At 52.8% G+C, this 23876-nt stretch overlaps 3 protein-coding genes across 17 annotated transcripts; 2 read left to right on the top strand and 1 right to left on the bottom strand.

The window, feature by feature from the left end:
- Positions 1 to 967: 967 nt before the first annotated feature.
- Positions 968 to 22829, top strand: KIFC1 (kinesin family member C1). Of its 3 annotated transcripts, none has more exons than XM_036869430.1 (12): positions 968 to 1121; positions 7179 to 7319; positions 7436 to 7529; positions 8045 to 8098; positions 8211 to 8261; positions 8468 to 8868; positions 9547 to 10326; positions 11127 to 11417; positions 11519 to 11592; positions 11720 to 11795; positions 14869 to 14944; positions 22820 to 22829. In XM_036869430.1, exons 1-11 carry the CDS (start codon positions 1110 to 1112, stop codon positions 14911 to 14913), a joined length of 2019 nt encoding a protein of 672 aa, XP_036725325.1. In that variant the 5' UTR covers positions 968 to 1109; the 3' UTR covers positions 14914 to 14944; positions 22820 to 22829. The 3 variants fall into 3 exon arrangements, with proteins under 3 accessions (XP_036725325.1, XP_036725326.1, XP_036725327.1); XM_036869432.1 differs by having other exon boundaries at positions 1095 to 1121; positions 7182 to 7319; XM_036869431.1 differs by lacking the exon at positions 22820 to 22829 and having other exon boundaries at positions 7182 to 7319; positions 14869 to 15059.
- Positions 16226 to 21393, top strand: PHF1 (PHD finger protein 1). Of its 10 annotated transcripts, none has more exons than XM_036869434.1 (15): positions 16226 to 16444; positions 17172 to 17346; positions 17438 to 17519; positions 17620 to 17715; positions 18149 to 18249; positions 18345 to 18493; positions 18674 to 18769; positions 18968 to 19036; positions 19181 to 19304; positions 19415 to 19482; positions 19655 to 19759; positions 19867 to 20056; positions 20141 to 20235; positions 20507 to 20587; positions 20754 to 21393. In XM_036869434.1, the coding sequence occupies exons 2-15, from the start codon at positions 17188 to 17190 to the stop codon at positions 21040 to 21042; spliced, it is 1704 nt and encodes a 567-aa protein (XP_036725329.1). In that variant the 5' UTR covers positions 16226 to 16444; positions 17172 to 17187; the 3' UTR covers positions 21043 to 21393. The 10 variants fall into 10 exon arrangements, 7 of the variants coding, with proteins under 7 accessions (XP_036725329.1, XP_036725330.1, XP_036725328.1 ...); XM_036869435.1 differs by having other exon boundaries at positions 17168 to 17346; positions 20510 to 20587; XM_036869433.1 differs by having other exon boundaries at positions 17168 to 17346.
- Positions 21485 to 23063, bottom strand: CUTA (cutA divalent cation tolerance homolog). Of its 4 annotated transcripts, none has more exons than XM_036869444.1 (6): positions 22984 to 23063; positions 22375 to 22583; positions 22156 to 22215; positions 22001 to 22046; positions 21828 to 21877; positions 21485 to 21711 (listed from the first exon to the last, which is right to left on the bottom strand). In XM_036869444.1, exons 2-6 carry the CDS (start codon positions 22554 to 22556, stop codon positions 21585 to 21587), a joined length of 465 nt encoding a protein of 154 aa, XP_036725339.1. In that variant the 5' UTR covers positions 22557 to 22583; positions 22984 to 23063; the 3' UTR covers positions 21485 to 21584. The 4 variants fall into 4 exon arrangements, with proteins under 4 accessions (XP_036725339.1, XP_036725336.1, XP_036725337.1 ...); XM_036869441.1 differs by lacking the exon at positions 22984 to 23063 and adding an exon at positions 22765 to 22976; XM_036869442.1 differs by lacking the exon at positions 22984 to 23063 and adding an exon at positions 22849 to 22971.
- Between the last annotated feature and the right edge of the window lie 813 nt (positions 23064 to 23876).

Raw genomic sequence — 23876 nt, 5'->3', positions numbered from 1 at the left:
GATCCACTCCCAATCAGCAGTGTGACTTTGTACTTGTTACTTCACCTTTCCGAACCTGGCTCCTTCATCTAGCTTGCAAATAAGAAATGCAAAGCACTTGACACATAGTAAGAGCCCAGTGAATTGAGGGATCATTAAAAGGGATAATGCACGGGTACAGTTAGTCTGAAAAGCATAAAAAATATTCCATAAACGTAGGCGGTAAGGCCTCCATGGACTCTAGACTCGGAAAGACTCAAGCCAGTTCTCCAGCACCAGTAACAGCGCCCAGGTACGTAGGCGGTAAGGCGAGGAGGCTGACTGGAGAGAAAAATCCTCTCCTGGGCCTCGAATTCCACCGTCGGGCTTCCATGGAGCGCCAAGCTGTACTCAAGGTCCTTAAGTTTGGTGAGAAATGCCAAAGGGACCGGGGAATGGGCAGACTCAGCCACTCTGACACCCGCATAAGAGATCCAGCATCAACTTCCGGGATCAGTTCTAAGCATCTGGGAGACGTCGCGCACCATCCGCAATCACATCGATCCAGTCGGGACTAACGAGTGCGCTTCCTACCGCCGCCGCTAGGGGGCGCTGGTCCCGCTCCGCACCCCGCACGGGTTCTGTTTGCGCACGCGTGATTCCTTTCCTCCAGCGTCCCCGCCCCCACACGAGTTACGTTAGGGCGGCGTGTTCCCTGCAATTTCTGACGCAGCGAGCGGCGGCCGGGAGCCGAGCGGAAGTCCAGCGGGACTCCAGCTAGAGGAGGGGTGGGGTGAGAAAAGAAACAGTGAGGCCGGAAGTGTGACTAACCCGCCTGCCTCCCTGTGCAGGGGAAGCAGGAACGGGAAGGCGGTGGCCGGGCGGGGTGTGGCCTCGGGAGGTGGAGGGCGCTGCGATTGGCCCTCGGCTGTGGCGGCGGCGACGATTGGCCCCTGAGTGCGGAGCGAGGTGAGCAGGGTAGCGGCCGTTGAAATTCAAAAGTGGCGGGTGTGGCGCCGGGCTGGCAGCGCCGGAGCCCGGAACGCGCGTGCTCTGTGTCGCGAGCGCGCGAGAGAACGCGGGTCCCAGGAGCCCCGGCGCCCTGTCCTCTTCCATTGCGCTTCCCTGGCGTGTGTGGCACGGAGCTGGACATGGAGCCGCAGGTGAGTAGGGGTCGGCGCGGGGACGACAGCTGGCCGCCCCACCCCCCAGTGCTGACGTGCCGGCGGCCTCAGTTCTGCCAGCCTGCAGGGCCAAGGTCGTGCGCCCCCGCACAGTGGAAAGGGATGAGGGGTGGAGAGTGGAGAAGGCAGGGAGCAGCCCCAGGAGTGGGGGGTGGGGGGAGTCTGCCTGCCTTCCCGCAGCTTCAGGGTGTCCCCCACGCCCTTGCTCACTTTCATGTTTCCAGGATTTCCCATTTCGAATTCTCAGGCTTGTCTGAACACGTTCCCACCTGTCCATTCCTACTCACTATTGCAGTGTGAGTTCTGAGATGACCACTAGCTCTAGGGAAGTGGTGTCTGAGGCCAAATCCCTGCTGATGTCCTTTCGTGTCCTCTCTCCTCTTTGCGGCCTCTTCGGGGTGTAGGAAGGGGAGAGGGGGAATGGAGTACTGTGAACTGAAGGACTCCTCATTATCTCTCCTTCCCCAGGTTTTGCAGAGATCTCTGCTCAGTGGGACTGGTTAACTTAATTTCTTCTCTCATCAGTGCCCTGCCGCACCTCACAACCACCTGCAGCCTCCCCTCTCCAGTGGAGAGAGGTGTGTTTGTGACAGTGAGAGTGGGTTGACTTCTGGTGCCAGAAAAGGCCTCCTGCCTGAATCCTCTGTTTACTAGTATTCACATTCAGATTTACCCAAAGTCAGGTTTCAACTTGAAGAGATACTCTTTGTATCCTGCCAGCCAGAGAGCAGAGCAGTGTGATGTGACAATGAAAAAGAATAGAAACCTTATCATATTTATTCATCACATATTTACTGAGCACCTATTATGTCCCTGGGATGCGGCAGTGAGCAAGCAGAGATCCCTGTCATCATGGAGCTGCCATTCCATGGGGAGACAGGCAATATGTGATAAGTAAATTATATAATGCTGTTAAGAAGATGATAAGGGCTATGGAGAAAAGGAAAATTTTGAGCAGATTAAGAGAGGGAAGGGAGGCCAGCTGGCAAGATAGACTGTTAAATTGGGTTGTCTTAGTAAGCTCCATTAAGAAGGTGAGAGTTGAATAAAGACTTGAAAGAGGTGAGGGAAACAGGCAAGTAGTTATTAAGATCATTCCAGGCAGAGGGAATCCGATAGAGCAAAGCCACTAGAGTTGTGTAGCAAACCCGAAATGGAATGAGCAACGGGGAAGGTTGTGGGAAGGGATGTCAGGTAACAGAGAGGGGGGTGTTGAACGCATTGCTCCTCAAAGGGGCCGTTGTGAAGACTTTGATTTTTTTTCTCTGAGTGAGATGGGGAATCACTGGATGGTTTTAAGCAAAGAGAGACAAGATCTCTCTTACAATTTAAGATGACCACTCTGGCAGCTGCATTGAGATTAGACTGTAAGGGAGAAAGGATAGAAACAAGGAGAGCTTTTAGGAATGGGGCAGGTTTTCTCAACTTTCACATTATTGACTTCTTATGGGGGGCAGGGGGGATTGTCCTATAAGTTGTCTGTTGTTTAGCAGCATTCCTGGCTTCTCCCCACTAGATGACAGTAGCAACCCCCACCTAATCATGACAAAGTGTCTCCAGACATTGTCAAACGTCCCCTGGGGAGTAAAGTCATCCCTAGTTGAGAACCATCCCTAGTTGAGCACCAGTAGAGTGTGATAATCCAGGTGACAGATGATGGTAACTTGGATCATGGTAGTAGCAGGGGAGGTGGTAACAAGTGGTCCGATTCTGGATCTATTTGGAAGATAGAGTTGGCCACGTTTGCTGATGTTAGACTTTGTGGTATGTAAGAGAATGAGAGGACTTTGGGTGTATTTGCTTGAGCAGCTGAAAGATGAATTTATATCAACTGAGATGGAGGAAGCTGCAAGAGAGCAAGGTTGAAGGAGGGTTGGATGTCAGGAGGTTAAGATTTGGATGCCTTAAGTTTGATGTGTTTATTAGGCTTCCAAGTGGAGACATTGAGAAGGTTAGTTCCACATGACTTCAGGGTCAAAGTCTGGCTGGAGACAATAGTTTGGGAGTTGTCAGCATATGAATGGTGTTTAAAGCCATAGGAGTGGCCTAGAGTGTAGATAGAGAATAGAAAGACCACTGTTAAAGTTTGGGGAGATGAAGAGGATCTACCAGGGAGGTAGGAAACCCAGGAGAGGATGGTCTCCCAGGAGCTAAATGAAGTGAGTGTATTAAGGAAGAGAGAGTGATCAGTTGTATCACACGCTGTTGATGGGTCAAGAAACAAAAAGATAAAGAATTGATTTAGCAACACAAGCAGACTTGTGACCTTGAGGGCAGTTTTGGTGGAATGGTGGGAGTGAAAGCCTGACTGGGACAGGGTTAGGAGAGAAAAACTCTTTTTGGTTGGAAGTAATAATAGCATGTATTATATACTGATTGGAATGATCCAGGAGAGAGTGAAAATGATGGTGCAGAGGAGAGAAGGAAGGGTTGCTGGAGTGCTGTTCCTGTGTGGGTGAGGGTGGGAGCGGATGCGCACGTGCAGGAGATTCCTTAGTAGCAGGGCATCCATCTCTGATCCAGGGAAGTGGGTATAGGAGGGGTTCCATGAAAATCTGTTTTTATAGAAGGTTAAGTGCATATGCTTATTGTGGAAAGTTGGGAGTCATCCTGTCTAGCTTTATAGATGGGAGAAAAATAAATACTGTACTCTTAGGAGTTGCCCTGTATAAACAAACCTTTGAACACATTTTCTGAACCCACACAAATTCCAGGGAGGTAGGTCTTTAGTTGATCCACTATGGTAGTGTAGGGAGAACGAAGGGCACAGGTAATTTAAAAATTCAGTGTTTGACCTTGAAATACTTAAAAGAAAAATTTAGTTTTCATACTACATTTGATTAAAGTGAATTAAAATCAGCATTCTTTGTGCACATTTCTGCAGGTGGCAGGAAAAGAGAACACCACCTCCTTTTTTTTTCCTTTTTATTTGTATAGGAGCCAATGGTTTGGATGTATTGCAGTTTATTTGAGCATTTCCCTGCTGGTGGACATCTAATTTCATTCCTTGAAAAATGTATTGAGGGAATTCCCTGGCAGTCCGATGGTTAGGACTCCGTGCTTTCACTGCTGAGGGCGCAGGTTCGATCCCTGGTCGGGGAACTAAGACCCCACAAGCTGTTTGGCGCTGCCAAAAATTAAAAAAAAAAAAGTATTGAGTCCTACCATGTAGCAGACATTGTACTGGGCACTCTGGTTCTATAGTTGTGAACAAAACAGGCATGTTCTTGTGATGCTCACAGTCTAATGTAAGGAAAGACAATAAACCAATAAGCTAAAAATTTAAAACCCAGGATATCAAATTGTTTCAGAGTTTTCTCTTTAGTGATGTTCTGTGAACATCCTCAACCTCACTTTCCCAAAGTTGAACTTAGCATCTCTTAAAAATTAGCCCTTCAGGCGCTCTCAGGTCTCCCCATATTATTTCTTACAACTGCATGTGAATCTACAATGGTTTTAAAATGAGAAGTTTAATTAAAAAACAAACAAACCCAGATTTTCCTCCTGTGATCTTGGGAACCAGGGCAGGCTTCTTGGAGTCAGACTGGACTCCATCTCCTTCACTGCCTGACCTCTGGCTACTCCTCCTCCCCACCCACCCCCACGCCAGCTCTGCTTAGCCATCAGACTCTTAGAACATCCCCTCTCAGCTGAGTTCCAAGAGAATTAAGATCTAATGCCCTAAGGCATCCTTTGTATCTAATGCATTAACTTCTCTCTGAGGCACCTAGGATGGTAAGAGCTGTTTTTTATATTCTTGGGAGAATTGAGAAAACAGATCATTTTCTGTAGAGCTTAATTCTCTTGTACCCCAGTTTGGAAAGGCTGCCCTAGAAAGTAAGCTCTGGGCAGGCAGGGACTTTACATTCATTACTTTCACCCCAGAGCCTAGAAGAGCAGTCATTCAACAAATCTAGTGCAACAAATCCTTGTTGAATGGATGAACGAAGGAATGACGCCATCCCTCTGCTGTGATAACCCTCATCTTCTATTTCCGTTCATTCTTTGCATTGCACACAGTTCACTTTTTCAGTAAAGATCGAGTCATACTATTCTCATGTTTAAAAATCATCAGTGTCCCTCTTGTCTTCAGTAGACCCCGGATTCCTTATCACGGCATACCACTGCCACAGTCTTTCCCTTCTACCTCTCTTCTCCTCTCCCCACTTTCTATGCACATCCCTGTGTTCACTTGAACAGAATAATTTGTCATTCCTTACAAGTCCCTCTCCTTGCTTTCTGCTTGGAATGCTCCTCATTGGCCCAAGCCCATCAAGCCAACTCTTCCTCATCTTCAAGGCTTGGCCTAAAAATACTTTGTAGAATTGTGTCTGACAGTCTCCCCATCTAAACTGGATGCGCACCCCCTCCTTTGGGATCCTTTTATGATAGCACTTGGTAAAGATTTAATCATCTCTTTAAATGCTTCGCTTGCCTACTGTCCTGTCACAATCTTGAGGGCAGGGACCACGCCTGTTACTCCAGAATCCAGATCATTTCCTGGCATGTAATAGGCACTTTGTAAATATTGAATGAATGAAGTAAACTGAAGGGCAGAGAGAGATTGGCCTTGGAATTAATAGTTACCTATAGTGAAAATCAGAAGTTGATCTATACATTGTGCTTTCCTGATGGTGGGATAGGAGTAGGGTGACCACTTGTCCTGGTTTGCATAGGAATGACCTGGTTTTAGCACTGAAATGCTGTGTCCCAAGAAACCTCTCAGTTCTTGGCAAACCAGAATAGTTGGTCATCCTACGTAGGAGTAACCATAGGGTGGGCATGATCCCCAGGCACTGAACTGGGCTGCTTAGAGGAGAGGATCTTTCTTTCCCACGCCCCTACTTCATACCTGTACTTCGGTGGTCTTCAGACTGGTCATGCCTCTGCTTCCTCGTCTTCCCCATGCAAGTCAGCCTACTTACACCTCATTATTATTAATTTATTTATTTATAAATTTATTTATTTATTTATTTTTGGCTGCATTGGGTCTTTGTTGCAGCGCGTGGGCTTTCTGTAGTTGTAGTGACCAGGGGCTACTCTTCGTTGCTGTGCGCGGGCTTCTCATTGTGGTGGTTTCTCTTGTTGCAGAGCACAGTCTCTAGGTGCGCGGGCTTCAGTACTTGTGGCTCGCGGGCTCTAGAACACAGGCTCAGTAGTTGTGGCTCATGGACTTAGTTGTTCCGCTGCATGTGGGATCTTCCTGGACCAGGGCTCGAACGCGTGTCCCCTGCATTGGCAGGTGGATTCTTAACCAGTGTGCCAACAGGGAAGTCCCTATTATTATTTATAATAGGCTCTTTTGTATGTTTTTCACATGCCTGATCAGAAACTGTATCTGGCTTTCCATATATGCAGGGCTAAAGCCTAAACTCCTTAGCTTGGCATCAATGCCCTATGAGACAGTGTGGTCAAGTGGTTACAAACATGGCCTCCAGAACCAGACTGTCTAGATTCTAACCCTGGCTTTGCTTTTTATTCACTGATGACTTTAGACCAGCTAGTTTACCTCTCAGCCTTCCTTCCCTCATCTGCAAAATGAGGCTAATAATAGCTCCTCCTCAGTGGGCTGGGAGGTTTAAGTCAGTTGATACAGATAAAGCATTTGAAACAGTTCCTAATAAATGTTACCTGCTCCTCCTGCCCAGTCTTCAACCTTATTCTTCCAACTCGCTCCCTTGTTTATGATCTCAGCTTTACCTAAAAGGGCGTAGTGGTTTCCCAGCTGTACCATGTGCAAGCTTAAGGTTTTGCCTTCTGAAAGAAGTGTTCCTTTTCCCTGCTTTTTTAAGTACTGCCCTTAAACTTAGCTGAAATTCAGCATCTGTCCAGCTATTCCCTTAGGGATTGTGTTACGTCCCACCTCTCTCCATGGTTTTTAGACGGCACATCATCTGTGAGCCGCAGTTTGTGGCACAAGAGGTACTCATATAATGCTTGTTGGTGCTGATGAGAATTAGGCTGGGGGGCCATAAACGGGAGTTCTTGGGACATTTGGGCCACAGGGTATTGTCTGAAAGGTCTCTCTCTTCCCAGCAGAGGTCCCCCTTGTTGGAAGTGAAGGGGAACATAGAGCTGAAGAGAGCCCTGGCCAAGGCCCCTTCCCAGCTCCCTCTTCCGGGAAGCAGGCTGAAGAGGGGTCCTGACCAGATGGAGGAGGACTTGGAGCCTGAGAAGGTGAGCTGGGTTTGGAAATCCATGTATGTTTGTGTGTGTGTGTGTGTGTGTGTGTGTATAAAACCATCAGAGAGGGTAACTATGGACTCCGCCCCCCCATCCTTGTCTTTCCCCAGAAAAGGACACGAGGCCTGGGCACCAAAGTTGCCACGTCCCGCCCCAGAGCAACGGCCCTCACCACTGTGCCACAGACACAAGGCCAGACCGCAGGTGGGCTCCAGGGCACAAAGTCCAGTTCTCTTCAACTCACTTCTTTCTTTTTCTTTTCTTTCAATCTTAGCTTATTTTGAATAGGTAATATGTTTCACTTGTTTCAAAATTCCAAAGGCACAGAAGTTGTTATACAGTGAAAAATCTCCCTCCTGCCCATGTTCCCCAGGCACCCAGTACCCCGCCAGGGGCAACTGTGAGTCCTTCCAGGAATGTTCTGTGGGTTTGCAAGCAAATATGGGCGTGTTCCCCAACATGTTTTACACACATGCTAGCGTACTTTACACCTGGTTCTGCCCCCTTGCTCTTTTTGCTTGTCTTGGTTCAACTTGTTTCTTGGCTTGTTGGTCCTAGGAAGGACATCTCTAGGAGTTGGTCAGATTTAAGGAAAGAAGGAAGTTATCTTATTTCTTCTAATCCTCTGAAAAAGCAGCTCCTCTGCCTTCAGCCCAGCCAGAGTACATGCCACCCTGAGAATCATGACTCTGCTTTTCCTCTCTCCAATCTCCCGACAGTGCCGAAAGTTCCCAGGAAGACAGGACCCCGATGTTCCACAGCTGTCGCCACAGGTAACAATGCTTAAGAGCTGGGGCCGAGAAGGGATTGGGGGTAAAGGGAGAAGGATGGAGGTGGAGGGACCCTGATGCTATAATTCCTTATGTCACCTCCCCAATTCTCTAGTGCTGAAGAATCAGAAGCCAGGCCCTGCTGTTCCTGCCCAGAAGCCTGGCAGTAGGTGACAAATATAATCCTTGGGTGAGAGGCTGGGATAGGGAAGAGGAGGTGGTGAGTACCCAGAAAAATCCTTTTGGTCTCTTCCCTGTCTGAAGAAGAAGGAGATGGAGGGTCAGGTGTGAGGCCCTAAAGGCTAGGAGGGAGGAGAGAGCGAGACAGAGCCAAGAGTTCCCTGACCTTTGTCTTTTCTGTGCCCATCTTAGCAACAGCTGCTCCTCCTGTGGTGGGAAGGAAGAAACCCAGCAAACGTCCGGCCTGGGACTTAAAGGGTCAGTTATGTGACCTAAACGCAGAGCTGAAATGCTGCCGTGAGAGGACCCAGTTGTTGGACCAGGAGAACCAACAGCTGCGGAACCAGCTCAGGGAGGCCCAGCAACAGGCCACGGAACTGGGGGCAGAGCGCAGGACACTGGAAGAGGAGTTGGCCAGGATGCGTGCGCAGGCTGAGCAGGGCCAACGGGAGCTGGGGAACCTGAGCGCCCGGGTCCTGGAGCTGGAAGAGCGGCTGGGCACGCAGGAGGGCTTAGTGCAAGAGCTCCAGAAAGAACAGCTGGAATTGCAGGAGGAGCGGAGGGGACTGGCTGCCCGGCTGGAGGAGCAGGAGGTAAGGGCCAGCTTCGTGCCAAATGCTGACCCTTCTTTCTAGGTTGCCTGGAAGTCACTTTGGGCTTCGAATCCCTGACCACCTCTCACTGGCAGTACACCTCCGTTCACTACCCTGCTCCCCCGTCGCCCCCACCCCCCGCCCACTCCTGACTCTGTCTTGCTTTCTGCCCCACTTCACCCTATCCTGACTCTGTTTCTGTATCTCCCCCCGGGTCTGTGTCGCCTCTACTTCTCCACCCCCTTTCTTCTTTCTCTCTTTTCCTGATAAAAATTCCCACGCATTCTCTCTCCTTCTTCTCATCCATTTGACTCCTTGGCGAGCACCAACTAGATTGCATTACTTGTAGTCTCTCAAATGACTCGATTCTCAATTCAGGGCATTTTGCATATACACGTCCCTCTTTGTGGAGTATTCTTTCTGCACTCCATCCTTCCCTTGGTCCACTCCCATACTTTTGGGTGTCAGCCTAGATATCATCCTCCTTGTGCCCCTTCTGGATGCTCCCATGGCACTCCCTATTCTAGTACTATGATTCCTATTTCCGTATCTCTTTCTTTACCAGACTGTGAAGTCCTTGGGGGCAGGGCCCAGCCCACCTCCCACCCCTCATCCCATCATGACTTGTTCTTATTCTTGGTTGCATCTCACCCTCTGTGTCTGCTCTGTTCTGGACAGGGGAGGCTACAGGCATCAGAAGCTGCTCTGTCGGGCAGCCAAGCGGAGGTGGCATCCCTGCGCCAGGAGGCTGCAGCCCAGGCGGCCTTACTGGCTAAGCGGGAAGAACGTCTCCATGGGCTCGAGATGGAGCGCCGGCGGCTACACAACCAGCTGCAGGAACTCAAAGGCAATGTCCGGGTCTTCTGCCGGGTCCGCCCCGTCCTTCCAGGGGAGTCCACCCCACCCTCTGGCTTCCTGCTATTTCCCTCCGGCCCCAGCGGGCCCTCTGACCCTCCAACCCGGCTCAGCCTCTCCCGGTCTGACGAGCGGCGTGGGACCCTGAGTGGGGCGCCAGCCGCCCCCACCCGCCATGACTTCTCCTTTGACCGGGTATTCCCACCAGGGAGTGGACAGGATGAAGTGTTTGAAGAGATTTCCATGCTTGTCCAGTCAGCCCTGGATGGCTACCCAGTATGCATCTTTGCCTACGGCCAGACAGGCAGCGGCAAGACCTTCACCATGGAGGGTGGGCCTGGGGGAGACCCCCAGGTGGAGGGGCTGATCCCTCGGGCCCTGCGGCACCTCTTCTCTGTGGCCCAGGAGCTAAGTGGCCAGGGCTGGACCTACAGCTTTGTGGCAAGTTACGTAGAGATCTACAATGAGACTGTCCGAGACCTGCTGGCCACTGGGACCCGGAAGGGCCATGGGGGTGAGTGTGAGATTCGCCGGGCAGGGCCGGGGAGCGAGGAGCTTACTGTCACCAACGCCCGATATGTTCCTGTCTCCTGTGAGAGAGAGGTAAGCGCTGAGGGGCACTAGGCCTGGACACTGGGGAGGCATGGGCAGGGTGACAAGGATGGAGGTGGACGAGCAGGGGCAGGAGAACGTTGAGGATGAGGAAGGGTGAGTGGTGAGGGTAGGTTGCACATTCAGTTTTGGCTGGTGGGCTATGAGGTGCATCCGCCTTTGTGGAACCAAGGAGTGGAGAGAAGTGATGGGCCTGCTGAAGCAGGTGCCACTGGGCCCTGCCCGTCAATCTCAGGTCTCACCTCTGCCCACTCTTCTTGCTCAGTTCATGACATCCATGCTGGCCTCCCGGCTGTTCCTCAGCCTGCTCGTCACACCCTCAGATCAGGGCCTTTGCACGTGCTGTCTCCTTTGCCAGAACATTCCTGCTCCTCTCCTGGAAGGGCTTGCTCCCTCACTTAAGATTTTAAGGCATTGAGGCCATCCCTGGCCATCCTTTTTTTTTTTCCCTAACTTTTGGCCGCACTGCACAGCTTGTGAGATCTTAGTTCCCCAACCAGGGATTGAACCCGGGCCCCGGCAGTGAAAGCACAGAGTCCTAACCACTAGACCACCAGGGAATTCCCGCTGGCCATCCTTTCTAAAATTGCAACCGTCACCCTCACACACTATTTTTCTGTTTTATTTTACTCCTTAGTACTCTCGGACACACTGTGTATTTTACTTATTCTTTTGCTGGCTAGAAAGAAAGCATCAGGAGGGCAGGTGCTGAGTCTTGCTCATCGCCTTACCTGACCTAGCTATGTACTGACTTCTGCCTGCCTTTGCCTCTTGCTGCTCTCCATCCCCAGGTGGAGGCCCTGCTCCACCTGGCCCGCCAGAACCGGGCTGTGGCCCGCACAGCCCAGAATGAGCGATCGTCACGAAGTCACAGCGTGTTCCAGCTGCAGATCTCTGGGGAGCATGCTGGCCGAGGCCTGCAGTGCGCGGCCCCCCTCAGCCTTGTGGACCTGGCTGGGAGTGAGCGGCTAGACCCCGGCTTGGCCCTCGGCCCTGGGGAGCGGGAACGCCTTCGGGAAACGCAGGCCATTAACAGCAGCCTGTCCACACTGGGGCTGGTCATCATGGCCTTGAGCAACAAGGTAGTAATGGGGGTGGGGGCAGGTGGACCCCAGGGAGAGGTTGGGGCTGGCCATGCTGAACCCAGCCCAGTCCTAACCACCTGTCCCCCGCAACCCTCTAGGAGTCCCACGTGCCTTACCGGAACAGCAAGCTGACCTACCTGCTGCAGAACTCTCTGGGCGGCAGCGCTAAGATGTGAGGGGAAGGGGTGGGCTGGGAACCACAATGTTGGGGTCAGGGTGGGGGAGGCAACACCGTGAAGACCTGGTCCAGGCTCTGCCCAGCCCCTGATGCTGGGGCTTGGCCCCCTCTCTCTCCACAGGCTCATGTTTGTGAACATTTCCCCCCTGGAAGAGAACGTCTCCGAGTCCCTCAACTCCCTACGCTTTGCCTCCAAGGTGCGGTCACTACCAGTCCCATCCCTGTCAGGCCTCCTGGGGGTTATATAGGCTTCTCCACCCCTACCCTGCTGTCCTTCAGACCAGGGGGCACGGTGCATCCAGAATGGATGTACATTTGCCAGGCATCTGGGGCACTACCTACCTGGATCCTTTTTTTTTTTTTTTTTTTAACTATTGACTTTTGGGGGGTTTTTAATTAAGTTTTTAAAAATAGGTAGTTGAAAGGTCAAAACTATATCAATAGAAAGCTATATACAACAAGTGAGATTTAACCACCGCCCCGTCCTCATTCTCCCCACTTGCCCTAGTAATCATTTTCATCATTTATCATTTCACTTATCCTTCCAATGTTTCTTTTTGCAAATACAAGCAACATGCATGGGTTTTACCTCCTTCTTTTGTAAGACATCTCTTCTCCCCCTCTCATATATTATGTTGTCCCATGCTTTTTTTTTTCTTTTTTTGATTAACGAGACAGCCCCAGGATTATTCCCCACCAGCACAGAGATGATCCCATTATTTTTACATCTGCCTAGGACTCCACTGTGTGGATGCACCAAAGTTTATCCACCAGTTCCCTCTACTGGACACTTGGATTGTTTCCACCCTTTTACTATTACAAACAAGGCCATGTTGGCTAACTTTGTACATTATCATTTTATATTTGTTTAGTTACATCTAACTATCTAGGGAGAGATTCCTTGAAATGGAATTCCTGGATCAAAGATGTACAGGTTTTTCAGACTATTCCAAATAGTGTGAATTCAGGGTCCAATCCCCACGAAGATCAGCTGTGTCCATGGCCATGAATTCTCTAGGAGACTTAAGCTCCCTCTACTAGAGTTAAGTCAGGATGTTTCTTTACTGTCTGCCTCCAGAGGGTAATTTTTTCCTCTGGTTACTTGTTTTCCTGAGGGTATATATAGCCCTACGATGTGTTCTGGCTTTATTCGGGGTCTCTGATCATGTGTGCCCTTCTGCACTCTTGCTGCCATGGTAGTAGTCAGCCACCTTAGCACCCTGCCCTGGTCTTCTACTTTAATCAGGATTTCCCTTGCAAGCTTGCAAGTTCAAGTAAAGTTCTTTTTTTTTTTTTTTTTTAAGTTTATTTATTTTTGGCTGCTTTGGGTCTTCATTGCTGCGCGTGGGCTTTCTCTGGTTGCGGCGAGCGGGGGCTGCGCAGGCTTCTTATTGCGGTGGCTTCTCGTTGTGGGAGCATGGGCTCTAGGCGCACGGGCTTCAGTAGTTGTGGCTCGTGGGCTCTAGGTGCACAGGCTTCAGTAGTTGTGGTGCAGGGGCTTAGTTGCTTTGCGGCAAGTGGGATCTGCCCGGACCAGGGCTCAAACCCGTGTCCCCTGCATTGGCAGGTGGATTTTTAACCTCTGCGCCACCAGGGAAGTCCCCAAGTAAAGTTCTATCAACATCATTAACACCCAACAACATGAACTCTTTAATATCCTCTAATACCCAGTTGATGTTGAATTTCCCGATTGTCTCAGAAATGCCTTTTATACATTAGGTTTGCTCTGTTCAGGATCAAAGCAAGGGCCGCCCATTTCATTTGGTTGAAATTGTCTCGAGTGTCTTTTTAAATTTTTGTTTATTTATTTATGGCTGCATTGGGTCTTCGTTGCTGTGCGTGGGCTTTCTCTAGCTGTGGCGAGCCGGGGCTACTCTTCATTGCGGTGCGCGGGCTTCTCACTGTGGTGGCTTCTCTTGTTGCGGAGCACGGGATCTAGGTGCGTGGGCTTCAGTAGTTGTGGCACATGGGCTTAGTTGCTCCACAGCACGTGGGATCTCCCCGGACTAGGGCTTGAACCCGTGTGCCCTGCGTTGGCAGGCGGATTCTTAACCACTGCGCCACCAGGGAAGTCCGAGTTTCTTTTAATCTATAATAATCTCATCCCCTTTTATAGCATTTATTTGTTGAAGAAGTAGGGTCATTTGTCCTATAGAATATACCATATTCTAGATTTTGGCTGGTTGCTTCCTCTTTCCTTCACAATTTTTGTAGATTTAGAGGCTTGATTTGAATCAGGTTTAAATTTCGTGGGGAAAAAACTTCGATGGTGTGATACACTTTCTATTGCATCATATCAGGAGGCACCTAGTATCTAGTTGTTCCACTTTTTTTCCCCCTCCCCCTAATTGTTCCACTTTTAATGATATAAAAATTGATCATTGGATTTGGGTATTGTCAGCCTGATCTATCCATTTAAACACTTCCTATCAACTTTTTCCCCTAGTGATTTTATCAGTGATGCTATCTAGATCTATTATTAGGGAGTTTTTAAATGGTGATTTTTTAAAAATGGTGATTTTCTAATTTTCTTAGTTGTTCTACATTTATTAATCACAATTCTTCTGTAAATAACTCCCCCTTGCCATCTATTTGGTTATTCTGAAATTCAGTCCATATAGGTAAGATACGATAAATGCTAGATTCTTTATCAATTTTCAGTATTATAAGTTGGTATCCTGGCAACTTTCAAAGGTGAACAGTGAGTTTTTATCCAGGAGGTAACATCTTACAGATGCTTGTACTTTTGGTATATATCCTTTGCGGTCATTATTCTTTCTGATGCTCAAATTGCCCATCTTTGGCCAGTGGAAGCTCCACCTTGGCTCCTGTGTCCTTTAGATAGGTCCCCAGTAGTCTTTACTCCAGATCCATCTTGTACATTTCCTCCCCTAGGCTTGGAATCATTAATTTTCCAAATAGCCTTGGTTCCTAAATTTGTGTTGTTCTTGTTTTATCTAGCTTATTAAGCTTTAGTGTTGGGAGGGCTTTGGGGGTGTCTAGTCCGAGGTACTGCTAGAAACAGAAGCTCCTCTCTCTGCTCCTGTGTGGGGCTTTTGTCCCTTCTCAGGCCTTTCCTCCTCTTCCAGACCTAGAATACCTCGTGGGCATGGGAGAACTGAGACCAGCCTGAACCTCCTTTCAGAGCCCTTATTTTAGGATTCTCTGAGGGCAGCCCTAATATTGGGGGTTGGGAGGTGATTTGGAGAAAACTGTTCTTTTGGTTACTCTGAAAACTTTATTTTGTTTGTCTAAACCCCCTGCCCGCAGGTGAACCAGTGTGTTATTGGTACTGCCCAGGCCAATAGGAAATGAAGATGGATCTAGATTTTGTGTGTGTGTGTGTGTGTGTGTGAGACACACGGGGAAGGGGGTGCGGTGGGGGGTGCTTTATTGGGAGGGGGGCACTGTGATACCTGGGCCTATGAAATAAAGAAGAGGGTTTTTTGTTTTTTGTTTTTTTTTTAATAAAGGTTTTATTAGCGGTTGCCCAATAAGGGAGATATTTTTCCTACCTGTAAAGATGGAAACTGTGGATCTTCCATTCTGCCAAGCATTTGTGTGTGTTGCGCGGGGTTAGGGCTTCGGCTTTTCTCCCTAACAGACAATCCCCGGAGTGGGGTGGCCTCCAGCTCCCATACCCTGCCCCCGTCGTCCACGCCTAGGAGTTGCCCACTAGGTATCCACAGTCATTAGTTCTGTTTCCCCTTTGCCAAAGGCCACCCCAGCCCGGGGCAGGAACTCCTCTGGCGAGTGTGGGAAGGTAGGAACCCGAGCCCAGGGGCGTGGCTGGCGCTCCCTCCCACAAACTGCTGGCTCTTTCCTCCCGCTCTTTCCCTGCCTTCCCGTTCGAACCGCCGGGGCTGGCCCCGCCCGCTGCCCATTGGCTGGCTCTCGGCGGCGTCACCGCCTCGGTACTAGCCCTCCCGGTCCGTGGGCCCGCCTTAGAAGCGCGGGGCGGGACGCAAGCACCGACTCCCTCGCGCCAACCGCCGAGGGCCACCGCCCCGTAAAGGAGGGGCTGGGTCCTCCCAGGTGCCGCGCGCGCGGGAGGGGTCACGCGTGCGCAGAAGCGCGGCGACGGTGGGCGGGTGGGGCAGCTAGGCACAGCGGGGGCGGGGCCGGAGCAAAGGCGGGGGGGAGGGCGGGGCACTCGAGGGAGGAGGGCGTGGCGGGGGCAGTGAGAAGGGTGAGTGGAGGGCGGGGTCGTGAACTAGGGCTGGGGGGGTGGGACTTGGAATAACCCTGAAGGTTAAGGGGGCAGTTAACGGATATGGCATGGGGTGAGGGCTCGGCCGGAGGCCGGCGGCCGGGAGGGGGAATTTCCTCCTGCCCCGAGGGCAGGTCTCCCTTTGGAGGATGGGGCTGCGGGGATTCCCTCTCCCGCCGGGTCCGACAGTCCGCTCGCCCCATCCGCGGAGAAGGCGCTGCTTGCTCGGCACTCTCCAGGCCTGTTGGAGGTGAGGGAGGTGGGGTGAGGTGGGGCCCGCCCCCCTACCCCCCGGCTCCTCCTTCCCCCCAGTCCTCCCCTCCCACCACCCTCCCCCCGAGCCGGTTTGTCCCTCCCCTCCCCTTTCCTCCCCTTCCCTTCCCTTCCCTTCCCTCCCCTCCCCTCCCCTCCCCTCCCCTCCTTCCCCCCGCCGCCTCCTCCTCCTGCCGCTGCCGCTGCTTTGGCTGCTGCGTCATACGCCCCAGAGCCGCCGGGACGGAGGGGCTGGGCCTGGGGACCCCCCGGTCTCTGCCTGCACGCCCCCCGACGCCCAGACGTGCCCTCCCCGCGCGGGGGGTTCGCCTCGGTCTCCCACGTCTGCCTCTGCCCGGCTCCCGGCGGCCCCAGCTGTCACTGGTAAGGAGGCGGCGGGAGGCGCCCGTGGGGGGGCAGGGAGCCGGGGGTCGGCGCGCAGGGCGCAGGCGGGAGAGCCGCGCCGCCTGGGCATCGGGTCGGGCCGACTCAAGTCCCCTCTCGGACTCGCCGTCATGGGGAGTAGAGACCGAGACGGGGACACGCCCCCCTCCCGGGGCACTCAGGGAAGTTATCTAACCCGGGGGTGGGAGCCCCGAATTTAAGGGTGACCTGACATAACCTGGCATCAAGATGATTGTTCTGAATGAGACACGCGGGCCCGGGAGGCAATCGTTTCCACTCTGGAAAACATCTCTAGAAAAAGCTCCTAAAACACATCTCTGGGAAACAGTACCCCAATTATGATCCTTCTAAACAGCAGTAGAAGGTGGTAGTAGAAATTGAGTGGTAACCTTTGCCTCTGCAACCATCGTTTCTGTTAAAATCTCAAGGCCAGGATATAACATCCCAGGGGAGCTCTGGAAGCTGGGAAACTAGAGAACTAGGTTGGTAGGGGGGGTAGGGAGAAGAGAGCCAGTGGTGACTGTGTTGGGAGAGTTGGAGTTAAGAAGCTCGGGAGGGGGGCCCAGTGGTTTCCTATCCAGGTGTCTCAGGGAAATGGAGACTGGGGGCACACCTGCTTGAGTCCTTGACAGAAAAATAGGCAAAGAAAATGGGGACCAGTTCCTCAGTATTCATAACTTTCTCCTCCCATCCCATTTCTAGCTAGGCCCCCCCAGGATGCAATGGCACAGCCCCCCCGGCTGAGCCGCTCTGGTGCCCCCCCACTTTGGGACCCAGCTTCCCCTGCTCCCACCTCAGGCCCCAGGCCTCGACTTTGGGAGGGTCAAGATGTGCTGGCCAGATGGACAGATGGGCTGCTATACTTGGGGACCATCAAAAAGGTAAGACCTTTGATCTCTGACTTGTCACCTTTTCTCATTTCCCTTATCTAGTTCTGACTTCCATTTGATCTTCTGTGCTCACCCATTCCAGGTGGACAGTGCTCGGGAGGTGTGTCTGGTCCAGTTTGAGGATGATTCCCAGTTTCTGGTTCTATGGAAAGACATCAGCCCTGGTGAGAGGCCTGAGGGTGTGCATCCCGTGGAAAACAGAAACCTGGTATGGGGGGCAGAAAGGGCTTAAGGACAGGCCTTCTGACACTCTGTTCTTCACAGCTGCCCTCCCTGGGGAGGAACTCCTCTGCTGTGTATGTCGCTCTGAGACTGTGGTCCCTGGGAACCGGCTGGTCAGCTGTGAGAAGTGTCGCCACGGTGAGAGAGCGGGACACCTGAATGGTCCAGCTTGCCCTGGGCCTTCCAGGCTGCCTCTCACTCTTCCCTCTAGCACTGGTCCTTATACCACCTGTCCTGGCCTGAGTCCCCAAGTCACTGCTCTGGCCCGTCTCCTCAACCCTGTAACCTCACTCCCTTCCAGCACAGGGAGCGGCAAACATGGGATGGGACGTGTGAGCTCTGCAGGCAGAAAGTAGTTCAAATACACCCTTTTCTATCCATATGACCTTGGGCAAGTCCCTAAACTTTTAAGAGCCACAGCTGCCTCACCTGCTATTAAAGGTAACACGCCCACCCCAGCAGGACCACGGTCAAGAATGAAATGAGATGGGTAAGACTCCTCCTGTGCCAACACCTAGTGCAGACAGGTATGCAACGCAATGAGTGGTCTATCAATACTATCGTTATTCAGCTTATCACCAGGACTGCCACGTTCCAAGGGCCCCAGCCCCCGGAGAGGGAGAGGGCACATCCTGGGTCTGCCGCCAGTGCGTCTTTGCCATCGCTACCAAGGTAAAGGCACCTTCCTGTGGGAGCCTCCCACCCCCAGCCTCTCCCGAGTCCTTTCTTCCCCCACCCCTGAGGCCGCCTGCCTGTTCCACCTGCAGAGGGGAGGTGCGCTGAAGAAGGGCCCCTATGCCCGGGCCATGCTGGGCATGAAGCTCTCCCTGCCGTACGGACTAAAGGGGTTGGACTGGGACGCTGGGCATCTGAGCAACCGGCAGCAGAGCTACTGTTACTGTGGTGGCCCTGGGGAGTGAGTAGTGAGGGGCGGGGGTTAGGGAATGAGTTGTGGGGGCGGTGGTGGTTGCAGGGAATGAAGGAGAAAGAACGGTGGCTGGCTGGAGTGTTGAAGGTGTGGGAGAAGGTGGTGAGCTGGGTTTGGGGCAGTTAAGGAGGGGTATTTGGGGGTCACTGGTCCTGTGTTTCCCCTCAGGTGGAACCTGAAGATGCTGCAGTGCAGGAGCTGCCTACAGTGGTTCCATGAGGCCTGCACCCAGTGTCTGAGCAAGCCCCTCCTCTACGGGGACAGGTGAGCCTGGCTGGGCTCTCCAAGAGCTCTGCTCCATCACCTCCGTCCCCCACCCTTCCATCCCAGACCTGGTCTCTTCCCAACCTCTGCATCTTTGCTTACCCGTTGGCCTCGTCCTTGCTTGGGAGTCCCCCCCCCCCACCAGCATGATGTAGTTTTCCTGTAAAAAGTATTTTTCTCCCTCTTGCCCATGTCCAGGTTCTATGAGTTTGAATGCTGTGTGTGTCGGGGGGGCCCTGAGAAGGTCCGGAGGCTACAGCTTCGCTGGTGAGCTGGATGGGGCATGACCTCAGTGTAACTCCTCCCTCAGCACCCCCAGTTTTTCACCTTACAGGCCCCAGCCCCCCGCCTTGGGACACCCCCTGGCTTTTGTAACCCTTCTACCACCTTGACAAGTTAATGTTTCTCCAGGGTGGACGTGGCTCATCTTGTCCTCTACCACCTCAGCGTTTGCTGTAAGAAAAAATACTTTGATTTTGACCGTGAGATCCTCCCCTTCACCTCTGAGAATTGGGACAGTTTGCTCCTTGGGGAGGTAAGGGGTAGTGCAGCTCTGGGGGTCAGGGTGGACTAGGGAGATGTGGAGAAGAGGAGAAGGGAGAGAATCACTGCTCCCCTGACCCCATTTTCCTTCCCCTCCCCCAGCTCTCAGACACCCCCAAGGGAGAACGTTCTTCCAGGCTCCTCTCTGCTCTCAATAGCCACAAGGACCGGTGAGTTGGAGGGAGGCTCAGAAAGAGATGGAGATATGGTATGGCAGCCTGGGAGGGGAGGGGAGGGGTTGCAGCCCACCTGGAAGATCACCTCTGAAAAGGACTGAGTAATGGCACAGGAGGGTCCCTTTTCTCCGGCAGTGACCTTATATTATTTCTCTCCTTACCCCAGTTTCATTTCAGGGAGGGAGATTAAGAAGAGGAAATGCTTGTTTGGTCTCCATGCTCGGATCCCTCCCCCTGTGGAGCCCCCTACTGGAGATGGAGCCCCCACCAGGTCACTGGTCCAGGGGGGATGGGGAAGTTCTCAGGGTGTATGTATGGAAACGGGGAGGTCTTGGGGTGTCCGGGAGGGGGCTGGGGGGATAAGGAGGCCTCTTACAGCTTCCCTTCAGGGCAGGGCCCTGGGGGAGGGGTCTCACGTCCCCTGGGGAAGCGCCGGAGGCCGGAGCCAGAGCCCCTGAGGAGGAGGCAGAAGGGGAAAATGGAGGAGCTGGGGCCACCCTCAGCAGTGCGCAACCAGCCCGAGCCCCAGGAGCAGAGGGAGCGGGCTCGTCTGCAGAGGGCACTGCAGGTACAAGGGCAGGGGCACCCCGTGGGGCAAATGGTGGTGTGGGAAGAAATCAAGGATTCTCTCTCAGTCCTCTGCTCCTTCTAGGCCTCAGTGTCTCCACCACCCTCCAGCCCTAACCAGAGTTACCAGGGCAGCAGCGGCTACAACTTCCGGCCCACAGATGCCCGCTGCCTGCCCAGGTCAGTGCACCTCCTGCCTCCAGCCAGGTGTACTCCCTTGGAACCTCTCTTCCAGTCGTCTACATCTTCTGGACTTTCTCACCCAGAATTCTTTCCCCTCTCTCCCTTGGCTGCCCACTTCTTTTCCTAGAGAGACCTAGAGCCAATGTCTGCTTCCCAGTATGCTGGGGACAGGGGTTCCTTGAGGGTAGTGTTTGAGCTCTGCCCTCTCAGGGGAGAGGGTCCTGTTCCCCTGCTTCGGGTCCTGACTTTCCCCCTCCCCCAACCCTAGCAGTCCCATCCGGATGTTCGCTTCCTTCCACCCCTCTGCCAGCACCGCAGGGACCTCTGGGGATGGTGAACCCCCAGACAGGTGAGATTCTACTCCTTTACCTGTGATACCTCTGTGCTCTTCGCCTCTGTGCTCTTAAGTTCCTCGGTCTCTAACCGTTTTTTTTGTTCCTCTAATCCACATACGGTCTCCATTTCTGGTCAGTCCTTAATCTCCGTCTGGACTGACAATTGCCTTCTCTCCCTAGGTCACCCCTGGAACTTCACATTGGTTTCCCCACAGACCTCCCTAAAAGTGCCCCCCACTCGATGACTGCCTCATCTTCCTCAGTCCCAGCCCCCTCCCCAGGTCTTCCTAGACGCTCAGCACCCCCTTCTCCCCTGTGCCGTAGTTTGTCTCCTGGAACTGGGGGAGGAGTCCGAGGTGGGGTCGGCTACCTGTCCCGAGGGGACCCCGTCCGGGTCCTTGCTCGGAGAGTACGGCCTGATGGCTCTGTGCAGTACCTGGTTGAGTGGGGAGGAGGGGGCATCTTCTGAACGGCCTGCCTCTGCCCACTTACTTCCCCATTCACATACACCGGCACTTTCATACCCTGACCTCTGACCTCACCTACAGCTGGGATGTACCTGGGGCTGTAGGGGGTACTTCGCCCTACTGCCCAGGCTGGAATCCAGGTGGGGGGTTGGGGAAGAGGCTCTCTCTTCTCTACTCCCTTCATGATTCCTGACCCTTCCCCCATTCCTCTTCCCATTTCCTTTGATGTTATTTTGTTACAGCTTTTTAAATATTTTTAAAAATTATTTAACCCCTGGGGACGGAGACTGAGGAGGGGAGGATGATAAAGGATCCTGGGCTCTGTATCATTGAAATAAAGATAAATAAACTTAGCAGCTCTGAGTCATTCTGAAAGATGAGAACAAAGGGACTAGAAGCACTTCTGATCTTCCCAACCAAATTCACTTTTTGACAAGGAAAAAGGAAAATGACAGAACTAAAGCTTTATTAAGGGTCCGGTCATCACCTGGAAGGCTGGGGGCACTGAAGTATATGAAGGGAACGTGGCAAAAACAAAGGCTCATCACGGTGGGGCTGTGCCGGACTCAGGAACTGACCCTGTAACCTGGCGCACCCAATGCAGGTACGGGGAGTTCCCCTGTTCCACAGGCAATGCAATCACCTCGGCCACTTCGTAAGGGTGCACAGAACTGGGAAAAAGATGGGGGATCACTCAAAGATTTACCCGAAGGAGCCCACCCCCTCAGACTGCCCGCAAGTCTCACCCCACAGGACACACCCTCACCTCTACCCATAAAGTCCTCACCGAACAAAATCTGTCAAAGCTGGAACCAAGGAACTTTGGGTCTTAATCATCTAAGGGGGGGAAGACAGTTGAATCAAAGGGTGAAATTGATTTCAGGATCTCAGACGAGGGACGGGGATCAAAGTAAGTGGTCAGGGAATTAAGTTTTTGTTGGGTGAGGGAACGTTTCTCACCATCAGCACTTCACTGTCCTCCTCAATCTTTCCTTTCCACTCATAGCTGAAAAGGTCAGGAAGAGAGCGTTGTGGCAGCAAAGATTTCCCCAAAGGAAAAAAGACTGCCAGTCAGACCCGAAAGGTAGGTTAACCCCCCAACTTCTATGACTCACATGGATGTAATCTGAGGAATGAGGTTGACGCAAGCTGCCAGGTGCTTCTCCACCACAGCCCTGAAGGTGAAGAGACAGCCCCATTTAGAGACCCCGTGACCCGGATTTTTGCACTGGCAGCCCAGAGACAGGCAGGAAGCAGCGGGAGGACACTCTTCTCCCCCACCTCCAACTCTCCCTTCCTAAGCATCCTTCCTCGCTCCACACTGAGGTCCCCACCTGGCGATCTCCTTGGCGACCTTCTCGTTGGGGCAGGTGACAAAGGCTGCAGAGACCGAGCCAGCAACATAGGCGGAGCCCGAGGCCGGCGAGGGCTGGGACGGGGGGCTTCCTGAAGCCATGGACAGCAGGGCTCGGGGTAGCAACAGAAGGCGGTAGACTACAGGCAGCAGGGCCGGCATCCAAAGAAGCGAGAGGAGCAGAGCGGCCTGAGAGCAGGAGGTGAATTGTGTGTCTCCCCATAAATACCCCAGGAAATTGCACCCCGGGAACCCTTTGCTTGGATAGACACTCAGGCTCTGCCTTCCCTCTTCTGCACCCCGAAGGAAAAGGTCCCTGAAGCTGAGAGAGAAACTTGGAAAATTAAGACAAAGACTCGGTTTTCACTACCTCCTCCGGGCCAACCTCTGGGATTTGGGGTGCGGGTGGTGGTCGAAGCTTCGAGGACCGGAAGAGGCGGGGCCGGTCACTCACCCCTCCGCCGAGCAGGAATGCGGGAGCCCGCCCCCCCCTCATGCAGCCTATGCTGGTAGAGGAGAGTTGAATATCAAAGGCCACACGTTACGCCGAGAAAGGGCCCCAAAGCTAGGAAGAGCGGCCTCTTCTTACCTGGGCAGCAGCCACGTGATAAGAAAACAGCGCTGGCCACGTGACAGTAGAAGCCGGACCGCCCTAACCCCCAGAGCCAGCCAATCCTTGCCCTCACGTGGCCCAGTTTGTCCCGCCTCCTAGTGAGGGAGGGGCGAAGAGGGATCCAACCAATCAACAAACGGATCTGCAGACGTGCACGGAAATGGGACACCCGTTTCCGTGTAAACCGGAAACGGCCTATTGCAGGCTGAGGAGAGCTGCAGCGGCGTTCCACTGTCACGTGAGGGGGCTGGTCCCCTCAGGCGGCGGTACCTCAATGAGCTACGTGAAGAGACCAATCGCGGGACAGCCTCGCAGGCCACGTGATGAGAGACCTGGCGCAAGGAAAGGGGGTCTGGAGACCCCGCAGAGTCGATGCGTCAGGTTGTGGAGTGGAGAGTCATCCTTAAACCCCAGAATGTGCCTAGTAACAGCCCCTAAACTGTTCCCGAGGCCTTAAGGAGTGGGAGGGTCTTAGGAGATTGAACCTCAGGGGGTGGAGAGAACGCCCCCTGCCATTTTGGTTAGGAGTGACAGATGCCTGAATTGGGGAATGCACAAGTATAACCTGAGGAACCAGCTGTCCCTGGGTAGGGGGGAGTGATTAGGCAGACACGGCATGGCAAGACCATGCCTAGGTGAGGAAAGATGCATTTTAAAAAAAGGACAGAGTGAGACCCTGTAAATGGGATAGAAGATGATTAAAATGGGGCTGAGGGCGCTCAGCCCTCTTAACTGAAACCCCAAAGCTGGAGACAGACTGGTGAATCGGTATGGGGTGTGGAGGAAGGGCTGCAGGTTGGGGATATGGAGAGGACACCAGGAAGTAGTGATGGTTCTTTTGTCCCTTATCCCCTTGCTGTTTCACTCTC

This window comes from Balaenoptera musculus, chromosome 11 (assembly GCF_009873245.2).
Source record: "Balaenoptera musculus isolate JJ_BM4_2016_0621 chromosome 11, mBalMus1.pri.v3, whole genome shotgun sequence".
Classification (NCBI taxonomy): Eukaryota; Metazoa; Chordata; class Mammalia; order Artiodactyla; family Balaenopteridae; genus Balaenoptera; species Balaenoptera musculus.
Note: the sequence above shows the minus strand (reverse complement) of the source record. Positions and strands in the feature narration are given on the sequence as shown.